Here is a 25,415-nt window from a genome sequence, read left to right as displayed (position 1 = left end):
GTGTGCTTTGGAGGCACAGGGTAGAAATGACCACGAGTATAGGGGCAGCTCATGGCCGTGAGTTTGCACTGCTGTGTGGCTTTGAGGGGCACGTCCTGGGTGTGGGCGGCCCCCTCGTCCCCCAGGCTCACCCCATCTAGTCTCCTTGTGCTCTCCCCTTGGGTCAGAGGGTCTGGCCCCTGTCCAGCCGGGGTGGAGCCGGCAGCTCTGCTGCTGTGCACACCCTCAGCACGTGAATAACACGTGTGAAAATCTCAGTCCTTGGAAATGTTCTTCTCTTGCGGATAGAGAGAAAAATCATTATTTCTACTTTTATGATTCCTAAGACTCCCAAACAGGACCATAAATATTACACCCAGTGGGTTTTTTTTTCCCTTTCGACAGACTTAAAAGTTTTTTTTTTCTTAAAGGCATCGCTCATTAGGGAAGTGTTCTCAAGCAGAGGGGCGAGGTGCCACTGGCTCACCGTCTGTGGCCCTGGCCTGGCAGACCTCCATGGCAGCCCCCTGACACAGCCCGGCCCTTCCCACTGGGCCTCCCCTCTCCGCTAGTCACCAGGAAATAAGGGCTTCTTTGGAGTCCCTTACCTGGGCCCGCAGGCCCTCGCTCCCACATCAGGCCCAATCCCCAGCGCCAAGGCCACCTACCCGAACAGCCTCAGCCAAGGGAGCACTGCCAGTGCCACCGCCAAGAGCTGTGTGACTGCAATAGGCCAGGGCCACCTTGCCCCTCACCCCCACCTCAGGCTGTGGACCTGGTCCAGCGGCCCTGGGCCCCTGCTGCAAGGTGGACAGTACTGCCCTTGGGGCAGGGAGTTGGGGTGCTAGCGCCCGGGGCCTGCTGGATGAGGATGGGCTGTTGACCTCCCCCTGGTACTCTGCAGTGGTGAGAACTCGGCCGTGCTGCACTACGGACACGCCGGGGCCCCCAACGACAAGACCATCCAGGACGGAGACATGTGGTGAGTGACGCCAGCCCCCAAGCTGCCCTGGTTCTGCGTGTGAACAGCGCGGCTGCGGTGGGCCTCAACCCCAAAGGTGGCTGACCACGGCCTCTTGGTCCCACCCTGAGAATGCTGACCACGGTGAGGTCCCCCCGTTGCTCTGGGTCCAGACCTCTCTGCCAAGGCTTTGGCCTACACGTGGCCTCCTCTCCAGGACCAAGGAGGCCCCGAGAGAGGGGAGCGGGGGCCCTGTGTTGTGCGGGTGAGGCACCACCTCAGAGGAGGGCCTGTGCCGTCTCCCAGCACCCACCACGCTCACTTCTCTGGCTTGGTGCTGGGAGGGTGGGCGTCTCAGTTGGGAGCGGAGAAGACCCCTAGGGAGTCCCCCGCCCTCTGAACCTGCCAGCTCCTGCCTCAAGACTCCTCGGCACGAGCGGAGGTCAGAGGCGGTGCTTGGCCCTCAAGGCTGTTGGCAGGGCTTTGCCGAGCATAGTGTGATGTGCTCCCTGCTCCGCATGGAGCCGTGACTAAGCAGACGTGGGCGGGACCCACAGCCTCCAGCCCTCCGATGGACTGTGCCCAGCAGGCGGAGTCGCAGACCCTGCTCCCAGACCCCAGTGTGTAGGGCTCATGCTGGGCGTACGCGCCCCTCTCTTGGGTAGGCGCTCTGGCCTTGACAGGGGCCTGTGGGCGCCTCACTGACCTGGACCGGCCCTGTCCTCCGCTCACGGGCACTCGCACTGCCCGCCTGTTCCCTCCACCACCCAGATGTCGGGCAGAGCCAGTCCAGGCTGCCAAGGGCTCCCGAGAGCCGTCCAGAGGCCACCAGCCCCACAGGACCACCTGTCTTGGCCTGCAGACATCTTGCTGTGGTCACCGACCCGCAGATGAGGGCAGGAGGGGTGCGCACTGTCCCACCTGGTCCTTTGGTGCCTTTCCCTCCTGTTGCTGAGGCACCTGAGCCAGGCTCCATCGCACTGCTTCCCGCCAGTGCCGTGCCCCCTCTCGGGTCGCACGTGTGCCCTGCTAGGCTCCATCCCCGAGCTGGCATTCCGGTCCTGCCTGCAACACTGGCCAGGAACCAGCCTCACGCAGGGAGTGGGGAAGGCTGCACACGGGGTTCCCTGGCCCACAGCCACCGGGGGATGTGAGCCAAGGGATGCCTGCTTCTGAGCTGTCACTGCCCAGTGTTTTCAGAAACCCGCCCAAGCTCAGGGTGCCCCTGCTGCAGGGTGCACCAGGCACCCACTGGCTGCGGTGTCCACTCACCCAGGGTCAGGAGCTGGATGGATGTTCTGGCCCTGGCCCCTGTTGGCAGGAGCCCAGCTCAGCCTTCTGGGAGGAAACAAAGCCTCTTAATTCCCACTCTGAGCCTCAGTTTACTTGCTGTCGGTGGAGATAGCACACAGCACTTGGCACTGCACTGGGCGGCAACAGGGACACGTTGGGACCACAAGTGCTGGGTGGACACACGCTCTCTCAGGGGCCTGGGTCAGCAGGACAAGGACGGGAGCACGCAGAGGGGGACACCCAATGTGCACAGAGACCACTGCCGCTCACTGCAACCCCCCCTCCCACCCCCAGAGTGTCTAATGCCCTTCCTGGCATAGGGGCCAAGGGCTTGCAGCAACTTTGACAGGGTTCTCCCCTGTGCCTGGTGCCAGGGACAGCTCTTTATGTAGATTTGCTCACCTTGATCCCATGAAGTGGGTGTCTCCCCCTCCCCTCACTCCCCCTGCCCCCGCAACATGCAGGCAAGGTCACTGAGACACAGGAGCGTCCAGGTGCAGAGCCAGAGGATTTGGGGATGGGGTCGGCTGCCTCCGGCTTGACTCAGCTGGAGACTAAGGAAAGTGGGGGCGGGTCCTTCCCTTTGGTGGCCCCAAAGGAAGATCGCCTGGTGTCTTCAGGGACTCACGCTTCCTAGAACCTTTCCTAACGCTTTTGACTCTGCGGCTCCTTCTGGCTGGGCCAGGATGTGGAAACCCAGTCCCCAGGCAGAGGCAGACCTGAGCCACACCAGCAGGCCCCAGCTGTCCCTGTCGGAGGGTTCTGCAGCAGGGCCATGTGGCTCTGAGTCTTTCTTCTCTGTGAGTTTGGCACGGCCCAGAGGAAAGGACTGCTTCTCCTCTCTTCTCTTTATGTGTCCTATGACAGTCCTCCCCCCATGAGAGGCTGGCTCCGGGGGCCCTTGGCGCGGTGAGGCCTGGCTGACCAGGGGTGCCATGCAGCAGGCCTCCTCCACACGTCCAGACGCTGTGGACTCGACCCTCCTGGGCAGTGTGTGGCACCCGTGTCTCTTGGTTGCAGCTTTAGAGACAGGAGTGATCCAGGGAATCCCACGGATGTTAATGCCAAGCCCAAGCTGGTGATTTTATTTTTCTAGTGCTAACTCTGAAATGTAGCCAGTAGAATAATTATGAGTTTATTATGGCCAATTTATTATGCAGCATTTAGAACAACATGTTTTGTTGATTACTGCTACTGCCAGGCTGCTGGCGGCATTTATAATCCATTGTTTTATTGAAATTGATCTGCCAAGCGCCTACTGTGTTTGGTAAATAATAGAGCACTCTGTTATCCCAACATAAAATTCACAGCACTTCATCATAAGGTACAAAACCAAAATATAAGCATGGTGCAGAATTTTTCCTGAAGCTGAGCGTCGCCCAGAGCCATGACTGTTTTCCAGGTGCCCATCGGGTGGTACGCTCTGGGTCTCAGTTCCTTGATGTCGGGTGAAAATGCCCCAGAGGTAGTTTAACATTTAGGAGTGGGGCTGTTTGGGGGCCGGAGCTGGTCCAGGACAGTCAGACTCTGCTGGAGAAAGTGAGGAGTAGATGCCGAGGGGGCAGCCAGCCCTTCCCATCCCTCTCCCTCTGGTCCCAGACGTGTGATGATGAACACAGAAGGTCCCCAGTTCAAGTCCCTGCCCTCCCCCTCCCTAGCTGAATGGCCACCCCTCTGAGCCTCAGTTTCTCCATCCATCGTTAGGGGAGAGACAGCACCCAGCTCTGAGGACTGGGATAATGAGGGCAAAACGTTGAGTGTGGAGCCCTGCACAGGTGGCTCCTGGCAGGAGAGAGCTGCAACACGGCGACATCCCCAGAGCCAGCAGCGCACCTGTGCCCCTGAGGCCCGCCTTCCAGCAGCTGGTTCCAGGACGGAGACTGGAGGCGAGAGCCACCAGCAGAGCGTGTGCCGGGCCCAGTGTATTCAGACAGCTCTCTGGTCACGTGGTTGCCTGCTCTGTGTTTTCAGCCCCCAAACTGTCCTCGAGGCGCATGCCAGGTGGAGCATGTAGCTGGCCAGGGCCACCGTCTACTCCTCTGTCCTTCTGAAACCAGGCGCCTCCCGGGAGCTGGGCCGGGAAATCGGGGCCCCGTAAGTTAGACGCGCTGGTTCTTACTCCACATCAGACGCGTCACCCGAGAGCTGAGAAGAGGATTTGGGGGACCACTCCTCGCACCACGCCAGCCCCCGCCATTTACCTCGGCTGGATGCTGCCCCGCTTGCTCTGCATGGATCCCGGGGTGGGGAACTGGACTTTGACGTGGCCTCAGGTCCCCACGTTCCTCCCTCTTGGCTGGTTCAGAGGCACGAGGCCTCTTGTGGGGCCTCTCGGGGCTTTGCTGTTGCCTCTGAGAGCCCTTTCCTGCTGTGGCCCTCGGGGCTCACCATGAGCCCTTTCACCGAGTTGCTGTCCTAGAGAAGCCGTTAGCTGCTGTTGTCATTTTAAGGCAAAAGCAAGCAGACCTTCTAAAACAGGGTAACGAGAGTGTGGCGCGCTTCTAATTAATGCTCTTGCCGAGCTCACGCGGCACGGTGTCGAACGTCATCGAGGGCCCTTCCTGGGTGGGAGCCCCGGGAGAACCCCTCACCACCAAATCAGTCCTGACCCTGTGAGCACAGGAGTGGCTGGGGTGACGGTCCTCTGAGTCCTCACGCACTGCCCTCTCCTCCCAGAACCAGCCTGGGCTTTGGAAACCAGAGTCTCCAAAGGTGGGTAGAAGCGCCAAGGGCTGGTGCCCTGCCCGTGGGCCACCAGGGAGCGCCACTGCCCACGTTTAAGTCCCCAGGGAAGTAGTGCACCCAGAGTTGGATGCACTCTTGCACTAGACTCCCCGCCTCCTCTGGGCCCAGCAGGCATACCCCAGGGGGCAGAGGTAGGGAGGGTCCAGGGTCTGCGTCCAGTGGGGTCTGATTTGGAAAACAGCTGGGACACCGCTCCTCACCTGCCACCTCCTCCCTCTCCCACCATCTGATCAGGTGGCGGAGGAGTGGTCCCTGGGGTAGCGTGCCCTGTGGCCCCTATCAGAGCCTTCTAGCTGCCCCAGTCGAAGGATGCCCCGGCCTGGGTTGTCCAGCGGCAGACAGCAGGTGGCTGGTGGGTGGCGAGCCGGACCTCCCAGCACTGGCCAGAAGAGGGCAGCGTTGCCTCAGGACGTGCTTGCCGGGCTCATCTCTGCTGGCTGTGGTCTCTGTGTCCTGGGGCGTGGGAGGGGGGCGGCCAGCTCGGTCAGTGGGGGAGACAGACGCCTGTCCCAGCGCGTCCCTCAGCAGCCAGCCTGTGTCATTTCCTCTCCGTCCCTGTAGTGGGACGAGGGCCCCTTCTGTCTCCTTGCCCCGATGATGGTCAGCCTGAAGCCCCGGCTTTGCCCTGCTGACTGGCGGAGGGCTGACACAGCACTCCTGGACCGAAGCCCAGAGAAATAAGGGCTACTCATTTCCTCCCAGCGAGGCCCCGGAAGACACCCGAAGTGTCGCTGGCCTGAGGGCGGTGCGTGCTGCTGCCCCCCGAGTTGAGGTGGTGTCAGACCCGGTCTGCAGGGCTGCCCGGGCTGCCCCGTCCTTTCCTGCCACAGAGGAGGAGCCAGGCTCACGAGGGGGCACGGCTGGGGCAGCTCTCTCCCTTCCTGGCCACCCTCCTCCTGCCACTGGCACCACTACTGGCCGGGTTCTCCCTGCCCTTGTCTCGAGTTAGTTCCCTGTTTGTCCCACAGGTTTGGTGTGGACTAGATGTTAGTTTAAACTGCTTGGGAAGCGTGGCCCCGCCTCACCCCCTCCGTCACATGGCGCCCGGGACGACAGCCTGTGTCTCCATCATCGACATCCCACCCCGACCCCTGCGGGCTGCGGGGTGCCCACTGCTCACCCAGGGTCCCGGCAGCCCCCTTGGCATCTCAGGCAGGGATGGGACGATCCTGCCCACTCCTGGGGGCCACTTGGTCTGATGTCTTTCCGGCATCTGTGTGCTGCTGCCCACGGAGGGGCGAGTCATGCCTAGGGCTCCTCCCCAGCTGGCAGAGAGGCCACATTGAGGTGTCCCCAAGCCCCCGTTGTCCTGGTGCCTGAGGTGCCTGAGGCCTCGGTCAGCTTTAGGGAATGAGTGTCACCTCTAGGCCCAGCTTCCTGATGCCAGGTCCAGCCCAGACGCACCCCCACCCCGCCCGCACCCGCCTGGCTGTCTCCTCAGAGGACAACGCAGCTGTCACCAGGCAGCCCCCTCCTGAGGATTGGATGGTCTTAAGGACATGCCCCACTCCTGGGGGCAAGAGAACACTCTCAGGAGGGCCCAGGCCCTGGTCAACCATCTGTCCAGACCAGTGGCCGTGGCCTTCAACCTGCCGTCCAGGTTGAAGCAGCCTTTACGTTATAACCCAGGACCAGGGGGACAGACATGCCTAGATGGTAACCAGGCACCCTCACCACGGGGTTTCTGTCCGTTCTGTGTTGTCTGTTTATGCTCCTTCCCTGTATCCCACACAGTTGACGTCACGACTCACAGTGTGAAAGCACCAGTCCAGACAGCCCGGGTGCTCGCAGATACCATGGGACACTACTTACCGAAAAGTGGAACGAAGCATGTGCTGTGCGCGTGACACCGACTCACTGCCTCCCCCGCGGAGGCCACTGCCCTGACGCCCAGCCCTCGCCCCGCTGTGCTGTGGCGGCAGCCAGCCCCGGGTGGGCGCCCGCTGTGTCCCAGACATAGGTCAGACCGGTACCGAGTAATGTCCTTCCTGGGGAGGCAGCCCACACTGGTGCTCTGCTTTTCCCCATGTCGTCTGTAGAAAGGTAACAACAGTTCCATCCGGACACAGGAGGCCCACAGCACGTGCCTGCTCTTGTCACCGTGTGTGCTGGGGATTGCTGGCTCTGGGGGTCCTGGAGCTGGTTGCCTAGGTGACTTCCCTGTCTGCCCGGGCCCCACAGGAACAGCTGTCCCGTGACTGGGTTGGGGAACAGGGATGCCCAGAAGGCAGTCTCTCTGGGGAGAGAGCAGCTTGGTGAGTCAGCCTGTGGTACGGAGGGAGCCTCCAGGGCTCCGAGTGGTGGCCTTTGCCCCGCGGGCCACACCTGGGGCTCGGCATTGCACCAGAGGTCTGGCTGGGAGCCAGTGGGTGGCCCTTGGGTCTTGTCTGGCCTGCGGCACATGAACGGGAAAGTGACCAGTACGCCTCCCTCTCTGTCTCATGCTGAGGTCTGGAGGGAAGCAGGAGTTTCCCGCAGCTCAGAAATCCCCCAGCCTGGTCTGGAACGCAGACTGGGGCGGTTGCAAGTTGGGGTCTGAAATGCTGCGACTGTGACGAATAGGTCATTGAGTTAGTGCATACACACACGCGTGCATGCACAGTGCCTTATCTGGGGTGAGAGGTAGCTGAGAGCGAGGCAACGGCCCTGGAGCTTAAAATGGAGCTGCAGCCTGTGTACACAGCGGCCCTCGTATAAACACTGCAGCATTTCCCCCAAACCCTCCCCAGGCCTCACATCACTGGCCGAACCGTCTCGTAGGCCTTCTGCCTGCGGTGGAGCCAGGGGGACTGAGGAGGGCCTGGGTGGGCCAATGGTGGCAGGTAGCCCGGGCCTGAAGCTGCCCAGGAGGAGCCAGCGGAAGACAGAACCTCTCATCTGAGCCAGAAATAGAACCAGATGAACACATGTGAGGATTGAGACGCCAGCATATTGCTCGGAGATGTGTAATATCTCCCCAGATGGCTTAGATTATCACACGCGTTCACTCGGCCAGAGATGGTAAGGTCCCCGGTGGGTGTCCCCAGGCAGCCGGGGAGGACAGATCCGGCGTTCTCGGTTGAGCCAAAGTATGAGCGAATTCTCCATCGTCAGCGTGCATTCAGAGGACGGATGGAGTGGACACAGAGGAGATGATTTATAAACGGCGATGGCTTTCATCCCTGGATTCCAGAATGGCTTAAAATCTGAATAACTTATACATGTAGGAACTCTGAGGGGGATTTAAAAAAAAAAAACGAAAAAAGATAGGGAACTGAGAGCACAAAAATAGGCGTCTGCCCCGTGCCTGAGCGTCGCTGGGCAGGATGGAGCTGGCCAGCTGGGTGTACACTTCCTTCTCCAGAAAGTGGATGATTTTAAAACAAAAAACACAGCTGAAGTTTTCTAGAACCTGAACAATAAAGCCAGACTGGCTGCGGAACTCCAAGCACCCGCCTTCCCACATTTTTGTTTCTGAGAACTTGGTCAGGAGTCTCGTCTGTCCTGGGGAAGAGTCCTGTTTTCACTGCTCTGGGTGACTCCAGTGTTTGGCCTGCTCCTGTGGGCTTCCTGGCTTTTTAAATAGTTTAATTTCTGTTTTTGTTTGAGATCTGCACAGTCCGATAGAAATTTCTGCTGGGGGCGCTGCTACAGGTTGCCCTCTGATGTGGTGGCCCCCAGGAATCCATGTCCCCACGCCCCAGGCTCTGTCCTGTCTGCTCAGGCCGTTCCTGGGCCTTCTGAATCAACAGACCACAGACGATTTTCCTTTGTTGCGTCTGAGGAGCCCAAATGAGAATGCTCTGCTCCCCGGGTGAAGCTAGGCCGTGGCCCCATGCGGTTCCACTCCCCAGGCCTGTCTGCATGCTGGCCCTGGCGGACGTGAACATGCAGCAGTGGTGGCGTCCGCGTTTTAAAAGTGGGAAAACTGAGGCCCTGAAGGCTGAGGGCCAGAGCCAGGACAGGAGAGCCCATCCCTGGGCTCTGAACTGCTAACCATCGACTTGGGACTTTGCTGGACCAGTGTTCAGAGCCTCAGTTTCCCTGCAGTTTAGGGCTAAGATACGCCCCACCCTCCTGGCCAGCTGGGAGGGGAGCGGGGATGTGCCCCGGGCAGGAGTAAGGCTGCAGACAGCCGTCAGCCCTAACACCCTGGTGCATCTGGAGCATCCTGGAGAGCAGATGCCTGGGCATGTCTGCTCAGGGCTTCTCGACATTTGGTCCTCGGTTCCCACACCGGGCCTAGGCGGGTCCCCTCAAGTGAGGCCCAAGTCCCCCTTCCATTGGCCTGCCCCAGGCAGGGTCCCCCAGCGTCTGTGACTTTGACCCAACGCGAAGTCTCCCCTGCCATGCCAGTGGGGCTCTTCCCCCGCCCTCTGAGAATCACCTGAGTTGTTATCTGATGCTTTTTGCACTATTGACACTGTTTATGGTGTTTTGCAATCAGAAAAAGACAGGAGATTAAAAAGTGCCCGACTGGGGACTTTGGATTCCAGCAGGGCGTCTGCGGATCCCGAGCTTTCGTGTTTTTCCTTTAGAAGTCTGTTTCTGTGGTGTCCCCGGTGCTGCTGTCAGGCCGCGTGGCCCAACTCCTTGCTCCACTTGTAGGGCCAGTTGCTGGGGGTAGGGGTCCCCAGAGACAGGCACACAGGCAGCTTCTGGAATGTTGGTTGAGCCATCGTGTTTACCATTAGAATTTGGGTTTGGGTGAGAAGCCCTTGTCACGGAAGGCGTGGCTCTGCCCCACTCCACCCCACCCTGGGCTCAGACTTGCCAGGATTTGTGCGGCTACAGACTGCCCCCCAAGGGGCAGAGCCAGGCACAGAGAGGGCAGACCTCACCGCCCCCACCCCACCTGGTCCTGAAGACACCGCAGGGGTCCAGGCCTGAGACTGGACTGATGTCCCTCTGTCGGTTCTGTCACTGTCAGCATCCTGACTTGGCCCTGACCCCGTGATGGGGTCAGGGGGCTGGTGGGTCCCTGCTCTGTGCCTGCAGTCGAGCAGCCTGCTGGGGTGGGACAGGATGTGGAGGCCGCTCAGTCTGGGCACCCCACTCCCCTCAGCGTGGGTGACCCAGTGGGAGCCAGGCTTGGACCCAGCAGCCCCTCACTCATTTTGTCTTATCTCACCGTGGAGGACGCGTAGGGCAGGATTCTTACCCGTCCTTGACCAGTAAAGGGTGTGAGCGCGTGGTCAGGCAGCAAGGGTGTGGGAGCGAGGCTCCCTCCTCTCCCTCCCATCCCTGCTGCCCCGGGGCCCTGTCACGGGGTGTCCAGAGGGCAGGCTCAGCTGGCCCGTCCTCCTGACTCAGCAGCCTGCCTGCCTGTCCCAGCACCGTCCTGCCTCTGCTGGCTCGTGCTCCCAGCTCCGGCTTCTTCTTTCCTCCCCCTCTCTACTCCCACCTTCTGTGCCTCCTGGTCTCCACTCTGTCACCTGGAGATGCTGGGGGCCAGATGGCCCCCGAGTCGGGGACTCGGCCAGCCGGGCCCTGGGAGAGCACACTGTCCCACCCCAGTGGGGAGAGGGCCACGCTTCTCTGGCCAAGGGGACCCCAGAGCTGGAGCAGAGCTGTCGGCTGGGTTTTCACTAGGACGCTGGGGCCTGCAAGAAGCAGGCACTGCGGCTCAGCCCACGTCTTCTGTCAGGCGGGTGCACCTGTCCCAAGGACCCGTCCAGCTCCCATGAGCATTGCCTCGTGGCCTGCAGCTGTGCCCCATGCTGGGTGCCGGGTGGCCCTGGGAGGGTCTGTCAGAATGCCCTTGTGGAGGCCAGGTGGCAGGCGGGGGCCTGGGGACATCTCCGCCCCTCCCCCTCCCCACAGCGGGGCATCCAGAGGCCTGGCCAGCAGAGGCTGTGAGGGGAGGTGTGTGGGCAGCCCCAGTGCCCCCAGCCTTCCTGCTCTGGAGTCGGAGGTCTCCTGGGACGCCCCGTGGTTCCTTGGCCGCTCGTGTACCATGAGGAGACAGCAGGGTCGGAGGGCCCCAAGCTGCTGCCTGCACCTTGCAAGAAGGCTCAGGCTCAGCGGCCTTGGGCGCCGGGCGGGAGGGGAGCGTGGTTGGAGGGGACGGGTGCCCCTGAGTGTCCCCCTGGCCTCATGCCCCACTCCTCCTGCAGCGTTTTCGACATGGGCGGTGAGTATTACTGCTTCGCTTCGGACATCACGTGCTCCTTTCCCGCCAACGGCAAATTCACCCTGGACCAGAAGGCCATCTATGAGGCGGTGCTGCGGAGCTGCCGGGCCGTCATGAGCACCATGAAGCCAGGTGAGGGCAGGGGCGGGGCCTGCAGGGAGGACCACCTGGCGTGGGGATGCAGATGGCCAGGTGGCAGGGCACCTCGGAGAAGCAGGTCCCGCACTCTGCGACCTGAATCTGTCGCCCCCTCTCATGCTCAGCCAGCAAGGCTCCAGATGCTGGCGGGTCCCCAGCATCCTTCCTGGGAAAGGGGTCTGACCACCAAGCAGGGACAGAGCTGGGGATCGGGGAGCTCATCCCAAGGTCACCCCACATCCCATCCGACCTCCACCTGCACATCTTCCTTTCCACACTGGCCACTGGGATGTCAGCATGTCCTCTGCCCTGTCCCAAAGCAGAGTCTGTTCCAGAGAGGGCTTGGCAGCTTGGACACCGGCCTCTGGTTGCACGTGGAGCACCCTCGTTCGCGGCTGCCGGCTGCGGCTGGGTTGGCGGGAGCTGAATGTCTCTCCGGTATTGGGGGAATGGTGAGAGGAGGTTGCGGGGCCATCTGAGCACCTGGCGTGACAGGGCTTGAGGGCTGGGCTCTGAGTTCGTGCTGAAATCGGGCACTGTGGCAGTCAGATTTGTATCCCTCCGTGGAGCTGTTTTTTTTACAAAGAGAAAAAGAAGAAAAGATCCTGAGCCCCCAGACTGTAAGGCCCCAGTGTGTGGCCCCTTTCGGGCCCAGAATCTGATGGCTCGGTTCTTGGCCTCCGCGGCCCCGTGGCCAGTTATTGCGGGCCAGGTGCTGATCGTGAGGGGTCCTCTGCAGCTGCCCCCTTCAGGGGAGGCAAATTGTCAGCAGGGCTTTGTGGATGCCCCCATCCAGCACTGGGGCCCACCAGAGGCCAGGGAGCCCTGGAGGGGTGATGGGCCCGCACCCTGTGTCCAGAGGGAACAGAGCTTGGTGACCAGATGAGTCCAAGGATGAGGAACTCACATACACCCCAGAAAGGAGACAAGGAAGGAAACCTCAAAGCTAAGCTCCTGCCGGGCGACAGTGTCGACGAGACTTGCCTGGTTTGGCGGCTGGGAAAGAAAACAGCATCTTGTGCTATAACTGTGTTTAAAAAGCAGCAGCGGGCTTCCCTGGTGGCACAAGTGGTTGAGAGTCCGCCTGCCGATGCAGGGGACACAGGTTCGTGCCCCGGTCCGGGAGGATCCCACATGCCGCGGAGTGGCTGGGCCCGTGAGCCGTGGCCGCTGAGCCTGCGCGTCCGGAGCCTATGCTCCGCTACAGGAGAGGCCACAACAGTGCGAGGCCCGCGTACCGCAAAAAAAAAAAAAAACCACGAATAAAAAAAAAGAAAGCAGCTCCCTCTAGGTAGGAATTAGTACGGACACCTCCAGGACAAACCGTTGCATGAAGACACAAAAGTGCAGGAGGGGGTGGCCAGGGGACCCCCTTTTGTGAAAAACAGGACGGCGAGAACGTGGATCCACATGTGCTTGGAAATCCACAGAAGAGGTGCAGGAAGGGAACCAGACAGACAGGGTGGGGCGTGGGGAGAAGGGAGAGTGTTCACCAGGAGCCTTTTTACACTTTTTGACCTTTAAATCTCAGAATGTGTAACCTGTGACCTGTGACCTGTAAAACCCGGCCTGTGTGGGGCAGTCACCCCGAGCGAGGGACATCTCCTCCTCCTCCTCCCTTGACACCCTCGCTTTACCCCAGGGAGAGAAGGAATAGACGGTTCTGCTCAGCTTTGAACATGGGTCGTTTAAGTGATAAGCGTTCCAGATGTAGCAAGAGGTTTGGGCCAGTGAGAGTGGGTGGAGGTGCCTGGCCCCCGAGGTGGACGCTCCTCTGGGTGAGCCCCGTGACCCCTGTGCACCCACGCCCCATGGCGGGCCCCTCTGGGAGCGTGGCGTGGGCCTGCGTGGACCCGAGCCTGGCGCCGGGCCGCGGTACGGCAGGATGGAGGGCTGCTGCCGCACCCCACGCTGGAGACAACGGGGCGGGCAGAGTGAGGCCAAGGCCTATGGCGGTGGTGGTGGGGGAAGGTTGGCGGGATGTCGGGCAGGTAGGGATTTGGAGGAACAGTGTCTCCCCTGGGGCTCTTCGCTCACCTTGGAGCTCCGGGCTTCATGTCCCTAGCACTGCTTAGCCCCGTCCCTGTGCTGAGACGGGTGGCGGCCAAGGCCTGGCTGACCCCACCCACCCACAGGAAAACCTGCTGCGGCCTGGGCAGGACCTGGGTGGCGCCTCCCTAGCTGGTGTCCCGGCCAGCTCAGTCGGCCAACCAAGCAATGCCAACTCTGCCCAGAAGGTGGCCGGGCCCACAGGCAGGTACCCGGGGCCACACATTGCACTAAAAGGGCCTGGTGCGTGGTCCTGGCACCGAGGTCCCGTGGGGCTTCCTGGCCATGTCACTTCAGGGGCAGTTAGTTATAAGGCTTCAAGCCCGGCCAGGCTGGGCTCAGCTGAGCTGGTCCCTGCAGACGGAGGCAGGCCTCCCCCGGTGCACAGTGGGGCTTCGAAGTTCCCTTGTCGCGGGGTTGAAGCAGAGCTCCCCCAGCCCACACCCCGTGCTTCAGGGTTGTGACACACAGTTCCCCAGGGGCCACATGCGGTACAGGCCGGGCGGGATGGGGGTCCTGCCCACAGAGCTGCTCTCACGTCGGGGCAGGTCGCCTCCCCACGGGCAGCTCAGAGGCCGTGGCCAGGTCAGCCCTGTGCCCTATCCTAGCGGAAATGCCCCTGGTTTGTGGGTTTGGCTCCTGGGCCAAGACAAACACCCGCTGAGACTGCGTGACTGCTTCCTGAGCCTTCCAGGGAAGAGTAAATAAAGGCGGCCAGGGTCACAGCAAGATGCCCAGAGGAGAGGCAGGGACCAGTGCTCGGAGCATACCAGATCCTGGCCTACTGCCCCGGGATTGAGGAAAGCAGGCCTGGGGTCAGAGGGGGAGTGTCCCTCACTGCCACTCAGAGACAGCCAGGGAAGGAGGGCTGAGCTCACTCGGGGCCGCACGAGGTGGCAGGGGCAGGCCAGGCAGCTGCCACACCTGGGAGAACGCCACCCTCATCTGCCCCGCGGGAGGGGATGCGGCGGCCGCGTGCCGGCTTCTGGCCGGGTGCAGTCGAAGCTCTCCAAGGCTTCCGTGTCCGCTCCCCCAACCCCGTCTCCGCGGACACCCAGGAGCTTGCCGATGGGACCATCCCCGCCTCCGCCCCGGCCCGCATGAGGGGAGGAGGCACTGGGGAAGCCTGGGGCCAGAGCCAGTGTCTGAGCTGGCCGCAGGTGCAGGGCGGGGCAGTTCTGCAGACTCCCGGGGTCAGGGTACCTTTGCCTGCTCTGCCTCGCTCCCTGGGGGTGGGGTGGGGCAGGGGCTGCAGCAGCAGGACTCCCCGCAGGCCTCGCCTTAGACATGGTGCGGAACGCAGGGCTCTGGCAGACAGAGGTGCTGGGAGACCGCGCCATCCAGACCGTGAGCGCCCTCTGGCAGAAGCCAAGACAGGGAGGGCTGTGTTTGGTGAGGGCCCTGTGTCCCCACTCTGGCCTGAGAGGCTCCCTTGCTGGCCGAAGGGCAGTGGGTGAGTCCCCGCCCTCCCTGGCTTCTCCGCCAGGGAGGGCGGGGAGGGACCACGCGGAGACCACGTGAGGCAGCCACGCTTAACTCGGCATCGAGGCGCCTGCAGCCTGGGCACGTGCTGCCCCTGTCCTTCTGCAGGGTGAGTGGGTCCCCAGAGGTCCTGGCAGCAGGCAGGGCTGTGTGGTGGGGTGGACTGGAAGCCCTCAGCCCTGCGCCAGTGCGGCCTGCCAGACGGTTCCCTGCAGCCCGTGGGGCCTGCCCTGGGACCCTGGCCCTGAGCCTGCCCTCCTGCACCCCCAGGGCCTGGCGCGCTATCATCCCCCGAGGGCCATTGTCTTCAAATGAAGTGAGCTCTTTGTCTGGATGGGGCTGTGAGGATGTAGCTCAAGGGGCTCTCTGCTGCCTTCCCAGCTCGGCTCAGGGCCTTAGAGCCCCCAGGGCTGTCACGCTCTGGGCAGGAGGCCTCAAGCCTGTGATGGATGCTGCCGAGGCTCCAAGGAGCCGGCCCAGGCAGCAGGCCCAGCAGGCTCCCGGCCCAGCAGGGGAAGGTGTGGTCTGAGGGGGGCCAGGTGGGCACAGAAGACCAGCCAGTGACTTGGGGCTGCTCTGGATACATAGTTGGGCCTGGGCACTGGGACTCTGGTCCCTCTGAGCCAAAAGGCAGGTGATGTGGCACAAACCCAGATGCTGCCCTGCCACCCTGGGGTCTGAGTGCACAGAGGAGCGGGGTGGGGGGCACACCTGAATCCTGGGCCCATGAGGTCACAGCACTGGCTGCAAGAGAGCCACGAGGGAGGCAGGGGGCTCCCGGTCAGGCCAAAGGGTTACCAGCCTCGGAGCAGGGCATAGGCCCCGCCTTCTCAGGGTTCAGAGGCCACGACCTGCCATGGCTGTGCCCGTGTGCTTAGCTCTGGCAGCACGGGAAGTGGCAGTCAGAGAGTGCTTCCTGGAGAAAGCCTCAACACAAAGGCCCCTAGGAGGAATGGGAGTGAGACTGGGAAGGCGAGGGCCCTGGAGGGGGGTGGTCCTAGCTGAGGGAACAGCAGGTGGAAGGCATGGGGGCACCGGTACTCAGGAGTGGGTGAGGGATGAGGCTGGAGCGGGAAGCCGGGCCGAGGAGCTCGGCGCTCTGTCCTCGGCGGGGGGCGGGGCGGGGGGGGACTGGCATGGTCTGTTCCGTGTTCCAACTGTCCTGGTGTCCCGGCCTTGTGCAGGATGCAGCGGGGGTGAGGCATTGCGAGGACTGGGGAGGAACCAGGCAGGGGTCCAGGAGAGGTGGGGGCCCACAGAGGCACCGGGTTCAGGAGATGTTTCGGGAAGACGGGACGAGACTTGGTGCTTGCTGGAGGTGGGAGGGTGGGCAGGGCAGATGGTGCCCAGTCTCTGCAGTGTGATCCCCGGCGTGGCATCCCCAGTAGGAGCAGGCTTGGGGGACTGCCGATGCCCCTGGCCGGGCGTGTGGGCTCAGAGGTGCCTGCGGGCTGCAGAAGCTGAGGAACCCGGGCGTCGGGGCGTTAGGTGGGCAGGGAGGCCCTCTGGCCTGTGCCCACCCCTCCAGCCTAGCCCTAGGACAGTAACCTCCACACACTTCAGGGGCCCCTGCCCTGGCCGTGGGTGTCGTAACCACCATCCGGGCCAGACGCTGGGGCCAAGTTGCTGGAGGTTTAATCACTGTCACAACCCTAACCACACGCAGGCAGAAACTCCCACTCCCGGCCAAGAGAGCTGTGTGCAAGGCCTTCCCCAAGGGCACGCAGGCAAGGAAGACTAGAGGCGCCGTGGGGACCGCTGGGGCCTGCACGTCCGGCCCCCACAAGGGGCCACGAGGACAGGAGGAGAGCCGAGCTGCCAGCACGGAGCTTGATTTATACCTGGTTCCCACCCTCTGCTGCGGCTGGGCCGAGACCGCAGCCCCGCCGTGGAAGTTAGCCAGGTTTGAAGTCAGACTGCTTCCCGGGCCTCTCTCTTGGCCACCGGAAAAGGCCCTGCCCAAGAGAGATGGAGCTGCCTGGGGGTTGGGGCATCGGCCCTTCCTCAGTCCCAGGGGCCAGGCTGAGTGACAGGAGCCGAGTTCGCTGGGCTGTTTGGGGGCTCTTTAGGCCCAGAGCCCCAGGCGGGAGCAGACCTTAGAAAAGAGTGTGCTACACGCTCGGCCCTGAACCGCCACCCGCTCCGCCAGGCTCTGGTGTGCCCGGGGGAGGCAGCCACCCTTCTGGCGGAGAGACCCTAGAAGCAAGGAAGCACACCTGCCGGACAGGAACAGGGTGCACGGAGAGGAGAGGAGTAGCCAGGACAGCAGAGAGAGAACGACGGCGGGGGTGGGGTGGAGGGTGTCACCCCAGGAGGGGCTGACGTTTCCGCTGAGACCTCGAGCATGAGGAGTCACAGGCCAGCCGGGTCTGGAAAGGGTCTGACGTGCAGAGACCTCAGTGTGCTTCTGGAACACAGGTGGCCTGACCCGAGGAGGTCGAGGTGGGTGGGTCGGTCTTAGGAAAAGAGCGGCGGCCGAGGCTGGGGCAGGCTTGGTTTGTGCCCCAGGAACGCAGCGAACTGTCACGTGTCCAAGCCAGGGTCTGGCTGGCCACAGGTGGCTAATGACAGTTTGGGGGGATTAGTGAGCTGGTCCCCCAGTAGGTGCCAGATCCTCTACAGCCGGCTTTCTGGGGCCAGCGTTGTGGCCCTGTTTGACAAAGGAGGCGTCTGAGGCTCACGGAGGTGAAGGCTTGGCCAGGTCACACGGCAGGTGAGCGGCCAAGGTGGGACCCGGTTACCCAGGTCTCCATTTCAGGATGCCAGACCATCAGAGAAAAGCCCCCCATGCCGGCTCCACCCTCAGTGGTGCAGACCTGGCCCCCCACGCTGACGTGGTTATAGCCAGACTCCAGACCCCAGGATGCCACCCCCATGTGGTGGGCCCGGGCAGGTAGAACGGGGCTGGACTCAGGAGCTGGATTCCAAGGAGGCTGAGCCTCGGGACAAGACTGGGCATCCTCCACCCTTGGCCTCCCTGCAGCTTGGGCCGGGGGTTGGCCACTCTCCTGTGAACTGGCCAGGCCGCAGCACCACCTGCTCAGAGCCTGGAGCCTGGGGATCCGGGATGTTGGATCAGCCCTGGGCCTCCAGCCAGCCCAAGACCCCAGCCGTGGGCCCACTGTCTCTGGCAGGAAAGGGGCCCCCACATGGGGGACTGGTGCCCAGCAAGAGCATCTGAGAGGGGAGGGTATGTGTCCCGGGGTGGGCTCTCATCTCCTTTTACCCCTTGGGCCATCATCTATCCTCTGCCAGCCAGAGGTTCAGACCCTGGTGGCCTAACCCTCACCAGCGCAGGGTCCAACAAGGCCTCTCAGGGTGTGGGGTCCCGGTGCTCCCGTGATCATCAGGGCATGGCTGGGAGGCCCCTTGGGAGCCAGGGTTACTCCCCACGTGGAGGGGGCCGCAGGGACCGGCACTGGCCAGCCTCTCTGGGTGCCGGTCCCACCCTGTCCACCTGGCCCTGAGTGTCCTGGGGCTGCTAGCCTCGGCCAACACGTGGCCTGCCCCCAACTCCACCCTTGTAGGATGGGGCGGGGGGGTTTGCCAGCCTAAGGCCTTGTCTGGTGCTTGGGCTGAGCACCCAGCGCCCTCGAGTGAGGCTGAAGTTGGGGACTCCATGGAGCCCAGTGGCCAAGGCGGCCGTGCCCCGGTGACGGCCGAGGCTCTTTGAGGCGGCTCCCTGAGGGCCCTAGGCTCCAGTCCCTAAGGGCCTCCCTGGGCGCCAGGCAGGGCTGAGGCCCTGAGCTCTGCACAGCCTGCCCTCCTCGAAAGTTGGTTACTGGGGATACTCTGCATGGTGACCTTCGCCCCAGAAGGATGGGGCAAAGATGAGTTTGATTAGCAGCCTGGGGCTTGGACATCTGGGCTGCCACGGAGGTGGTCACCTAGCGCTTGTAGCAGACAGGGCCACAGACCCCTGCCAGTTTGCCCATGAGGTAATGCCAGCTGCACTTTCACCCCAGAAATCTTGGCTCCCCACAGAGGCTCCAGGGATGATTCAGCCCCATGCGGGGGTGTGCAGGGATGCCCCCCACCCCCAGCTTGAGGTGCTGAGGCGACGTTTGGACCTGAGCCTCAGTCTGGGGCTCACCGAGGCCGCCCCGCGTCCGCTGTTGGGGACATAACGCTTTTCTCCTCCTGACGCCAAGGACCTTACTGGGCTCCCCTGGTCCCAGGAGCAGACACGACATGGGCTGGGCCCCTGTGGTGACCATGGGTGACAGGAGCCTGCCCCTGAGGGCACAGTGGAGAGAAAGGAAGGGTCTCAAGTCCAGAGCTGTGCTGGGAAAGCCCTGCATGAAGGGCTGCCTGGGACACGTCACTCTTGCCCCTCACCTCAGGCCCTTATGGCCTCAGCCAGTGCGAGGGCATCGTGTGTCCCCCGAAACCTTGCCCGGGGAAGCCCTGGCCAGGCTGCCTGACTCCGCAGCTCATTGCAACCTCCTTCTGAGCCACAGGCGTCTGGTGGCCCGACATGCACCGCCTGGCCGACCGCATCCATCTGGAGGAGCTGACCCGCATCGGCATCCTGACCGGCAGCGTGGACGCCATGGTCCAGGCCCACCTGGGAGCTGTGTTCATGCCTCACGGGCTCGGCCACTTCATGGGCATCGATGTGCATGACGTGGGAGGCTACCCCGAGGTCAGTGTGGGCGCATCAGCCCGAGTGGCCTGCCTGTGAGCCGTAGCTGGGCTTGGCCCTCCCTGGGCTGGGCTGGGGCTCTGGGAGACGGCGGGGGTGAGGAGGAATGGGGTCCCGGCGAGGCCTGCGGCCCCTCCTCCCCCTTCACCCATTGGCTGGTCCTGGCCCAGGTCGCTGCCCTGATGCCCTCCGTGCCCAACGCCTCCCCACCGTGGCTGCCTCCACAGGACCTGGTGTGGGATGGGCGTGCTCTGTACAGAGCCCCGGGCTGTGCACTGGGGGCAGCGCCTGTCCTGAAAGGTGGTAGAGTGTCAGTGTGCAGTGCACGGGGTCCCCACAGGGCAGCAGGAGCCGCAAAGCTGGGTCTTAGTGGTGGGGCTGGCACTGCACCCGTCATGTCCTCATGCCTCTGGCTTCATTCAGACGGGGTGATGAGGCTCCACCAGCTGGTGGCTGGCCCTGGTCCCTCCTGGGACTAGCTGAGCCCAGCGCCCCTCACAGGTCCTACTCCTGCTTCCTCCTTGGTGCAACCTCTGCCCCCCAGGCCCCTGGGCCAGCATGCTCTGCTGGCCTCCTCGTCTCTAGGACGCCCCCTTGGCAGGGGAGGAAGGCTTGTGTGGGTGTCTCCAGGCCAGGCTTTCCCCTCCCCCTCCCACTGACCGACCCTTGAAAGGACCACCCAGACGGTGCTTGTGGCTTTGGGAGGCCCTGCCGCAGCCTTGCGGGGCAGGTGGCTGCAGCCTCCCTGGCCGGTGGGTGTGGGTGAGCCCGGCCCTGCCGTCTGGCCTGGTGCCCGCAGTGCAGGGGGCGGGTTATGCAATCAGTGCACGCCCTGGGGCCCACTAGCCAGTTAGCCAAGACTGGGCTTGGCCTCTTAGCTGCAGGGTATTTTGAAAGCTCTAAGAACGATATTTGGGGGTTGGGGGGGGGGCGCGGAATTGCTCAAGAGAAGCATTATTATTCAATTATTTTTTCCTCAAGTGTAAACAGTTAAATTTGGAGAAACAAAATCGGTTTTAATTTCCTAATTTCTATCCATCACATTGTGCGTAGGGAGCCAAGAGCTGGGCCTTCCAGACATTGTTAACTGAGGTTCGTTATTCATTAGTCTCCAAAGCACTTTTTTTCCACCAGAGAAAATTGGCAGCAAACTGTTTTCATCTTTTCCAGTAAGCAGTCCTTTGTGCTCAGAGTCTATTCTTCTGACAGATAAACATTGTGGAAAAAATATGGCTTTTCCTACAAAAGTCATTTGTTTTATTTCAGGCCTATAGACACATCTGGGTCTCTTCTGCCAGGAGCCCAGTAAAGTTGAGGCCCCGTTGAGCCCTGAGCCCAGGCAGAAGCCAGCGTGGACCCAGCATGGGCAGGGGCCCCTGAGCCCCAACAAGGCTGAAGTCCCCGGGCCCGAGGGGCTGGGCGCTCAGCTGCTTCCCTTTTAGGGGTCTTCTCCCCACTCAGCTCGGCCTCCATCCTTCTCCCAGCCCTGATCTGGCCGTTCCTGGTGGACCCCATAGGGCAGACTCCCGAGAGCTAGCGCTCTGGAGGGGGGTGGGGGGTCATGGTCAGTGGGCTGGGGCGTGCACATTCTCCTATGCTCCACGGGATCCCTTCCATGCTCCCCTCACCCCGTCTGAGTCGTGGTCCTGAAATCTTCCGGAGGGAAGGCTGTCTGTACAAGTTGGAGCAGACCCTCCACCCTCGGTGCACAGCTCTGGGGCAGCAGGGAGCCCACGGTGACCAAGGAGGTCAGGGGGACTTTGTCAGTCTCTGCCTCCGCCAGGCCCCTGGCTTTGACAACCTTGTAGTAGAGAGAAGGTGACGGCACCTGGGGGGCAGCATGAAGGGAAGGGATAGGAGGGGCTGCCCAGGGGCAGGCACGGGGTTTCAGGTGGCAGGAGACAGGGCCCCGCCCCGCCCCACCAGCACCTCCCACCTGAGCACAGGGACTGTCATCCCAGACTGTGCCCTTCTGTGTCCCCTGCCTTCCTGCCTAGCTCCTCTAGGCACATAGTAGTGTTTTGGGGTCAGGTACCACACCAGACAGGCTTCTGGGCCCAGAGCATGACCCATCAGGGGTCACAGGGCCTTAGTGTCCCCTCATCACCTCCGTCCCAGCCTGACTCACACCAGGTCAGGGCGGCTGCGCGTACCAGTTTCTACACGCCCCGCTGTCCCCGCCCTCATGGAATCACGCTCACAGCCTTCCCCGCTGTGCCCAGCCGTGGATGGAGGCTGAGCCAGCCCGTTTCTGGTTACCTTACATGAACCACTAATTGAAGTCTGATGTTCTTGGCCCCCAAACAGTCAGAAACGACAGCTCCATCTCCAGCAGCTGGGCTTCCGGGGAGAGCTGCGAGCGCGGCAGGGCAAGCTCAGAGCCCGGCCAGAAAGCTTGCTTGCTGCCCCACTCACTCACAGGCCTTGGCCGAGGGGTGGATGGGTGCCTCTGGGACCTGGGGAAGGCAGGGGAATTTCTGCAAGCGTCCTAGGTACCGCCTGCCCTCACGGCCCCGTTGGCCACGCCCATGTGAGTGTTGGCAGGGGAGGGGGGGTGGTGCCCCATGCAGGGCTGAGAGCCGGTCCCCATGGGTCAGTGGGGGCCCAGCACACGGGCATGGTGTGGAGCCGCCCACGTGCGCTTCTTGGGGCCCACACCCCCAGGCCATGCACACGGGGTGAGCGTGTGTTTGTGCACACACGAGCCAGAGCTCGTACTGACGGCCCGTCCTGCCGACAGCACCTGTCCCTCCTCCTGGAAGGCCACGTGGAAAACCTAGGACTTGGCTTGTGGGGGGACCCAGGTCCAGCACTCCTGGGGCTGGTTTCCACCTGAGCTGCCTAGAAGAAAGCGCGCAGCCTGGGAGGCCCCGCAGGCCTTCTTAAAAGCTGCACAAGTTTGGCTTCTACTGTTCCTCTAGTGGGGAGAGGGCCTGGTTGAGGCAGCCGGACCCCCAGCCAGCCCCATGGGCCAGCAGGGGCAGCGTGACCTGGGTGTGTGCACACGGGTGTCCACGGGGCACGGTTCTGAGGAGAAACAGGGGCAGGGATGTGAGAAATCTAGGGGAGCGTGCAGAGAGCGGAGGGTTTTATCTGGAGTGCCGTGGACAACACAGCAAGGCTGAGTCTGGGCTGGAGACCCCCATGGTCACAGAGCCTCCTGCAGCTCCAGGGGGACCCATGGGGCCCGAGCCGGGCCCCACGTGTGGACGCCTGCACGGGCAGGGCGGGTGCCCCGCGCGCTCACCTGTTTCCATCTTCCTCCCACCGATGCGGTGGCCCTGGGCTGGGGCTGCGCCCTCCTGGATCCCCCTCACTGTCCTCTCCCCCAGGGCGTGGACCGGATGGACGAGCCCGGCCTGCGGCACCTGCGCACCGCTCGGCACCTGGAGCCGGGCATGGTGCTCACTGTGGAGCCCGGCATCTACTTCATTGACCACCTCCTCGACGAGGCCCTGGCTGACCCGGCCCGCGCCTGCTTCTTTAACCGCGAGGTCCTGCGACGCTTCCGTGGTTTTGGCGGGGTGAGTGCTGGTGGGCCCCACGTCCTTGCTCCCTTGCTCCTTGCTGCGTGTCACCTCTTTGTCCTCCAGGACAGGAGGCACAGCCTTGACTTCCTCACTGGAGAGGGACCTGGCTTGTCCTTTCTCATGGTCTGTCACCTAACAGGAGCCTCAGCCCTCAACACAAGCAACTCAGATTCCTACAAAACCCCTGCCCACTCCAGGGACTCCCAGCCACCGGGCAAGGGGCAAGGCCAGGGTGGGCAGGTGGCACGAGCAGGCCCCTGTGGGAGGTGCCTTCTTCCCAACAGCTGCCCACAGAGGCCTTGAGGCCAGCCCCCTGCCCCCGGCAGTACTGACCACTCCTCAGAAAGGGCTCTTCCCACTGGGCGGGGGTCAGCCTGGAGCCGTCGGGCCCAACCCTCAAACTTAGCGTGTGAGGCCAGCTCAGAAATAACGAGCGTCTGTCGTTCTGACCAGGTCCGGATCGAGGAGGACGTCGTGGTGACAGACAGTGGCATGGAGCTGCTGACCTGTGTGCCCCGCACAGTGGAAGAGGTTGAAGACTGCATGGCAGGCCGTGACAAGGCCTTTGCTCCCTTCTCTGGCCCGAAGTAGAGCCACGGGCAAGCTCACCTCATGGACGGCGGCCTGGCGGTTGGCCCCCAGCGGTGCTCAGAAATCACATGCGGCGTCGGCGTTTGATCACACCAAATATGCTGTTTCCCAGGGAGAAACTTTTTTATTAATCTTCTGTGGGATCACACCCTTAACCTGTTCTTACTTTGCTTGAACGACAGCGGCTTTTAAAATGCTAGTTTTCAATTATCCCGTTATCTTGAATAATCCTGTTCTTCACTGGCAACTAAATGTGTATCTTGCCGTCATTTGTATGCTGCTCAGGAAAGATGCCTTTCTCGTGTTTTCTCTCAAAATCAGTACACAGAATGGAATTTGCAATAAAAGATTTCCTATAATGGACCTTTGTGCCCGGCTCCCTCTCTATCTGTCCCTTTGCAGGTGAGCACTGCAGGGTTAGACCTGGAAACTGGCCCTGCACTGCAGGGTTAGACCTGGAAACTGGCCCTGCAGAGACCCGGGAGTCTGGGCATAGGTGGGGCTGGGCCTCTGCCCACGTGAAGAGGGCTGTAGAGTAGGAAGCCTTTTTGGTACGGTTACTGCCTCAAAGCTGGATTTCCGAAGGGGGGCAGAATTACGCAGCCCTCAAGGTACAGTTATCGACGACATGAGATTCGCAGATTCCTTGTCTGTGATTTCCTTCTCATGCGGGACAGACTAGCAAAGCCAGCATCTGTTTGAGAGACACTGCCGCCTAAGGCAGCACCATGGCAAAGGTGAGCTTTCTGGTTCCTTCCACGTCTGCCAAGTCCACTTGTCTCCCCTAAGTGGAAGCCCACTGGCCGAACTCCACTCTGAGGCTGTGGCGCCATCCAGGGCCACCTGGGCCCAGTCCCTGCCAGTGGCAGAACGCCTGGCCTTCCTCTGCCTGCCCACCTCTCCCACGGTCCCACAGAACCGCCCCCACCCCTGCAGCGGGCTTCGAGAATTCTGCACACCATTCTAGGGTTCTCTCATCCGAGCCAAGGTGAAGGGCAGGTGAGAAGGACGGACGTCAGAGATGAAACCTTAATAGGGTGGGGAAACTCTGTAGCCCAAGCCAGAGACTGCTCAAGTCACTGAAGAGTTGAGTAAACTGATTTCTTCCTTCCTATGGCAGTAACACAAAAGTGCTTGTGATGTGGCCACATTAAAGCAGCATTAGTTTCAAATCGCCATTTATCTTTTTCTTGCCTCTTAGATTTACAAACCATCTTTTAAGGTTTCCTTCTGGTGCGCAGATATATTCCCTAGGTTATCTGTGGTATTAAGCAGTTTGAGTAATGATCGCCTGAGGGTCAGGAGTTTGAGTTTGCCAAATCCTTCTCTCCCCCAGCTGTATCTGCGAGCCATGCTCTAGTGTGCAGGGTTTCAGGTTCCCCCACCCCCAGGATAAAACCAGTTAAAGTTATAAAGTTAGGTTGGAACTCTAAGTAGACAGTTTAGTTTAGCTGTGTTAACTAAAAAACACACACATCTTTCTCCTTCCTCCCCTTTAGACGTGTTATACCAAGACTGCCCATTTCACATAAATGTTTGCTCTGATTATCATGTCGACAGGAAAGAACAAGGAGAAGTCTCAGGAACTAAATGCTGTTTGTCCAAGAAGGACACTGGGGACAGAACTGGCTGCTTGGGCCCAGGTAGGCGAGTCAAAGGCATTCTTTGCAGGTACAGGTCTCAGGGAACCGCAGTAGCCACCTACTCTGCCCCATGTTCTAGAGAATGGTCCAATTCCTAAGTCTCCAGCTTCTGCAGAAATTTGTACAGCTTCAGAAATATATTAGAGACCCTTCCAGAAAGCCATACAGTGCCAAAAGCTTCCAAAACCAGGGAAGATCTAAGTATTCATTCAAGAAATGAGCATCTGCTATGTACCAATGTGGCATA

The 25,415-nt window shown here is 61.7% G+C and overlaps 1 protein-coding gene across 1 annotated transcript in view; it reads left to right on the top strand.

Annotated features, from left to right (window-relative positions):
• The window catches only part of PEPD (peptidase D), a 114,342-nt gene extending 90,576 nt beyond the window's left edge, over positions 1-23,766 (top strand). Inside the window, exons 11-15 of the mRNA XM_029243443.1 lie at positions 884-961; positions 11,074-11,222; positions 19,220-19,404; positions 22,737-22,928; positions 23,388-23,766. Coding sequence (XP_029099276.1) covers positions 884-961; positions 11,074-11,222; positions 19,220-19,404; positions 22,737-22,928; positions 23,388-23,525 — 742 coding nt within the window. The 3' untranslated portion in view covers positions 23,526-23,766. The remainder of the gene's footprint in view (positions 1-883; positions 962-11,073; positions 11,223-19,219; positions 19,405-22,736; positions 22,929-23,387) is intronic.
• Positions 23,767-25,415: the final 1,649 nt, after the last annotated feature.

Source organism: Monodon monoceros, unplaced genomic scaffold (assembly GCF_005190385.1).
Source record: "Monodon monoceros isolate NGI ecotype Baffin Bay Population unplaced genomic scaffold, NGI_Narwhal_1 Super_Scaffold_10, whole genome shotgun sequence".
NCBI lineage: Eukaryota > Metazoa > Chordata > Mammalia > Artiodactyla > Monodontidae > Monodon > Monodon monoceros.
Note: the sequence above shows the minus strand (reverse complement) of the source record. Positions and strands in the feature narration are given on the sequence as shown.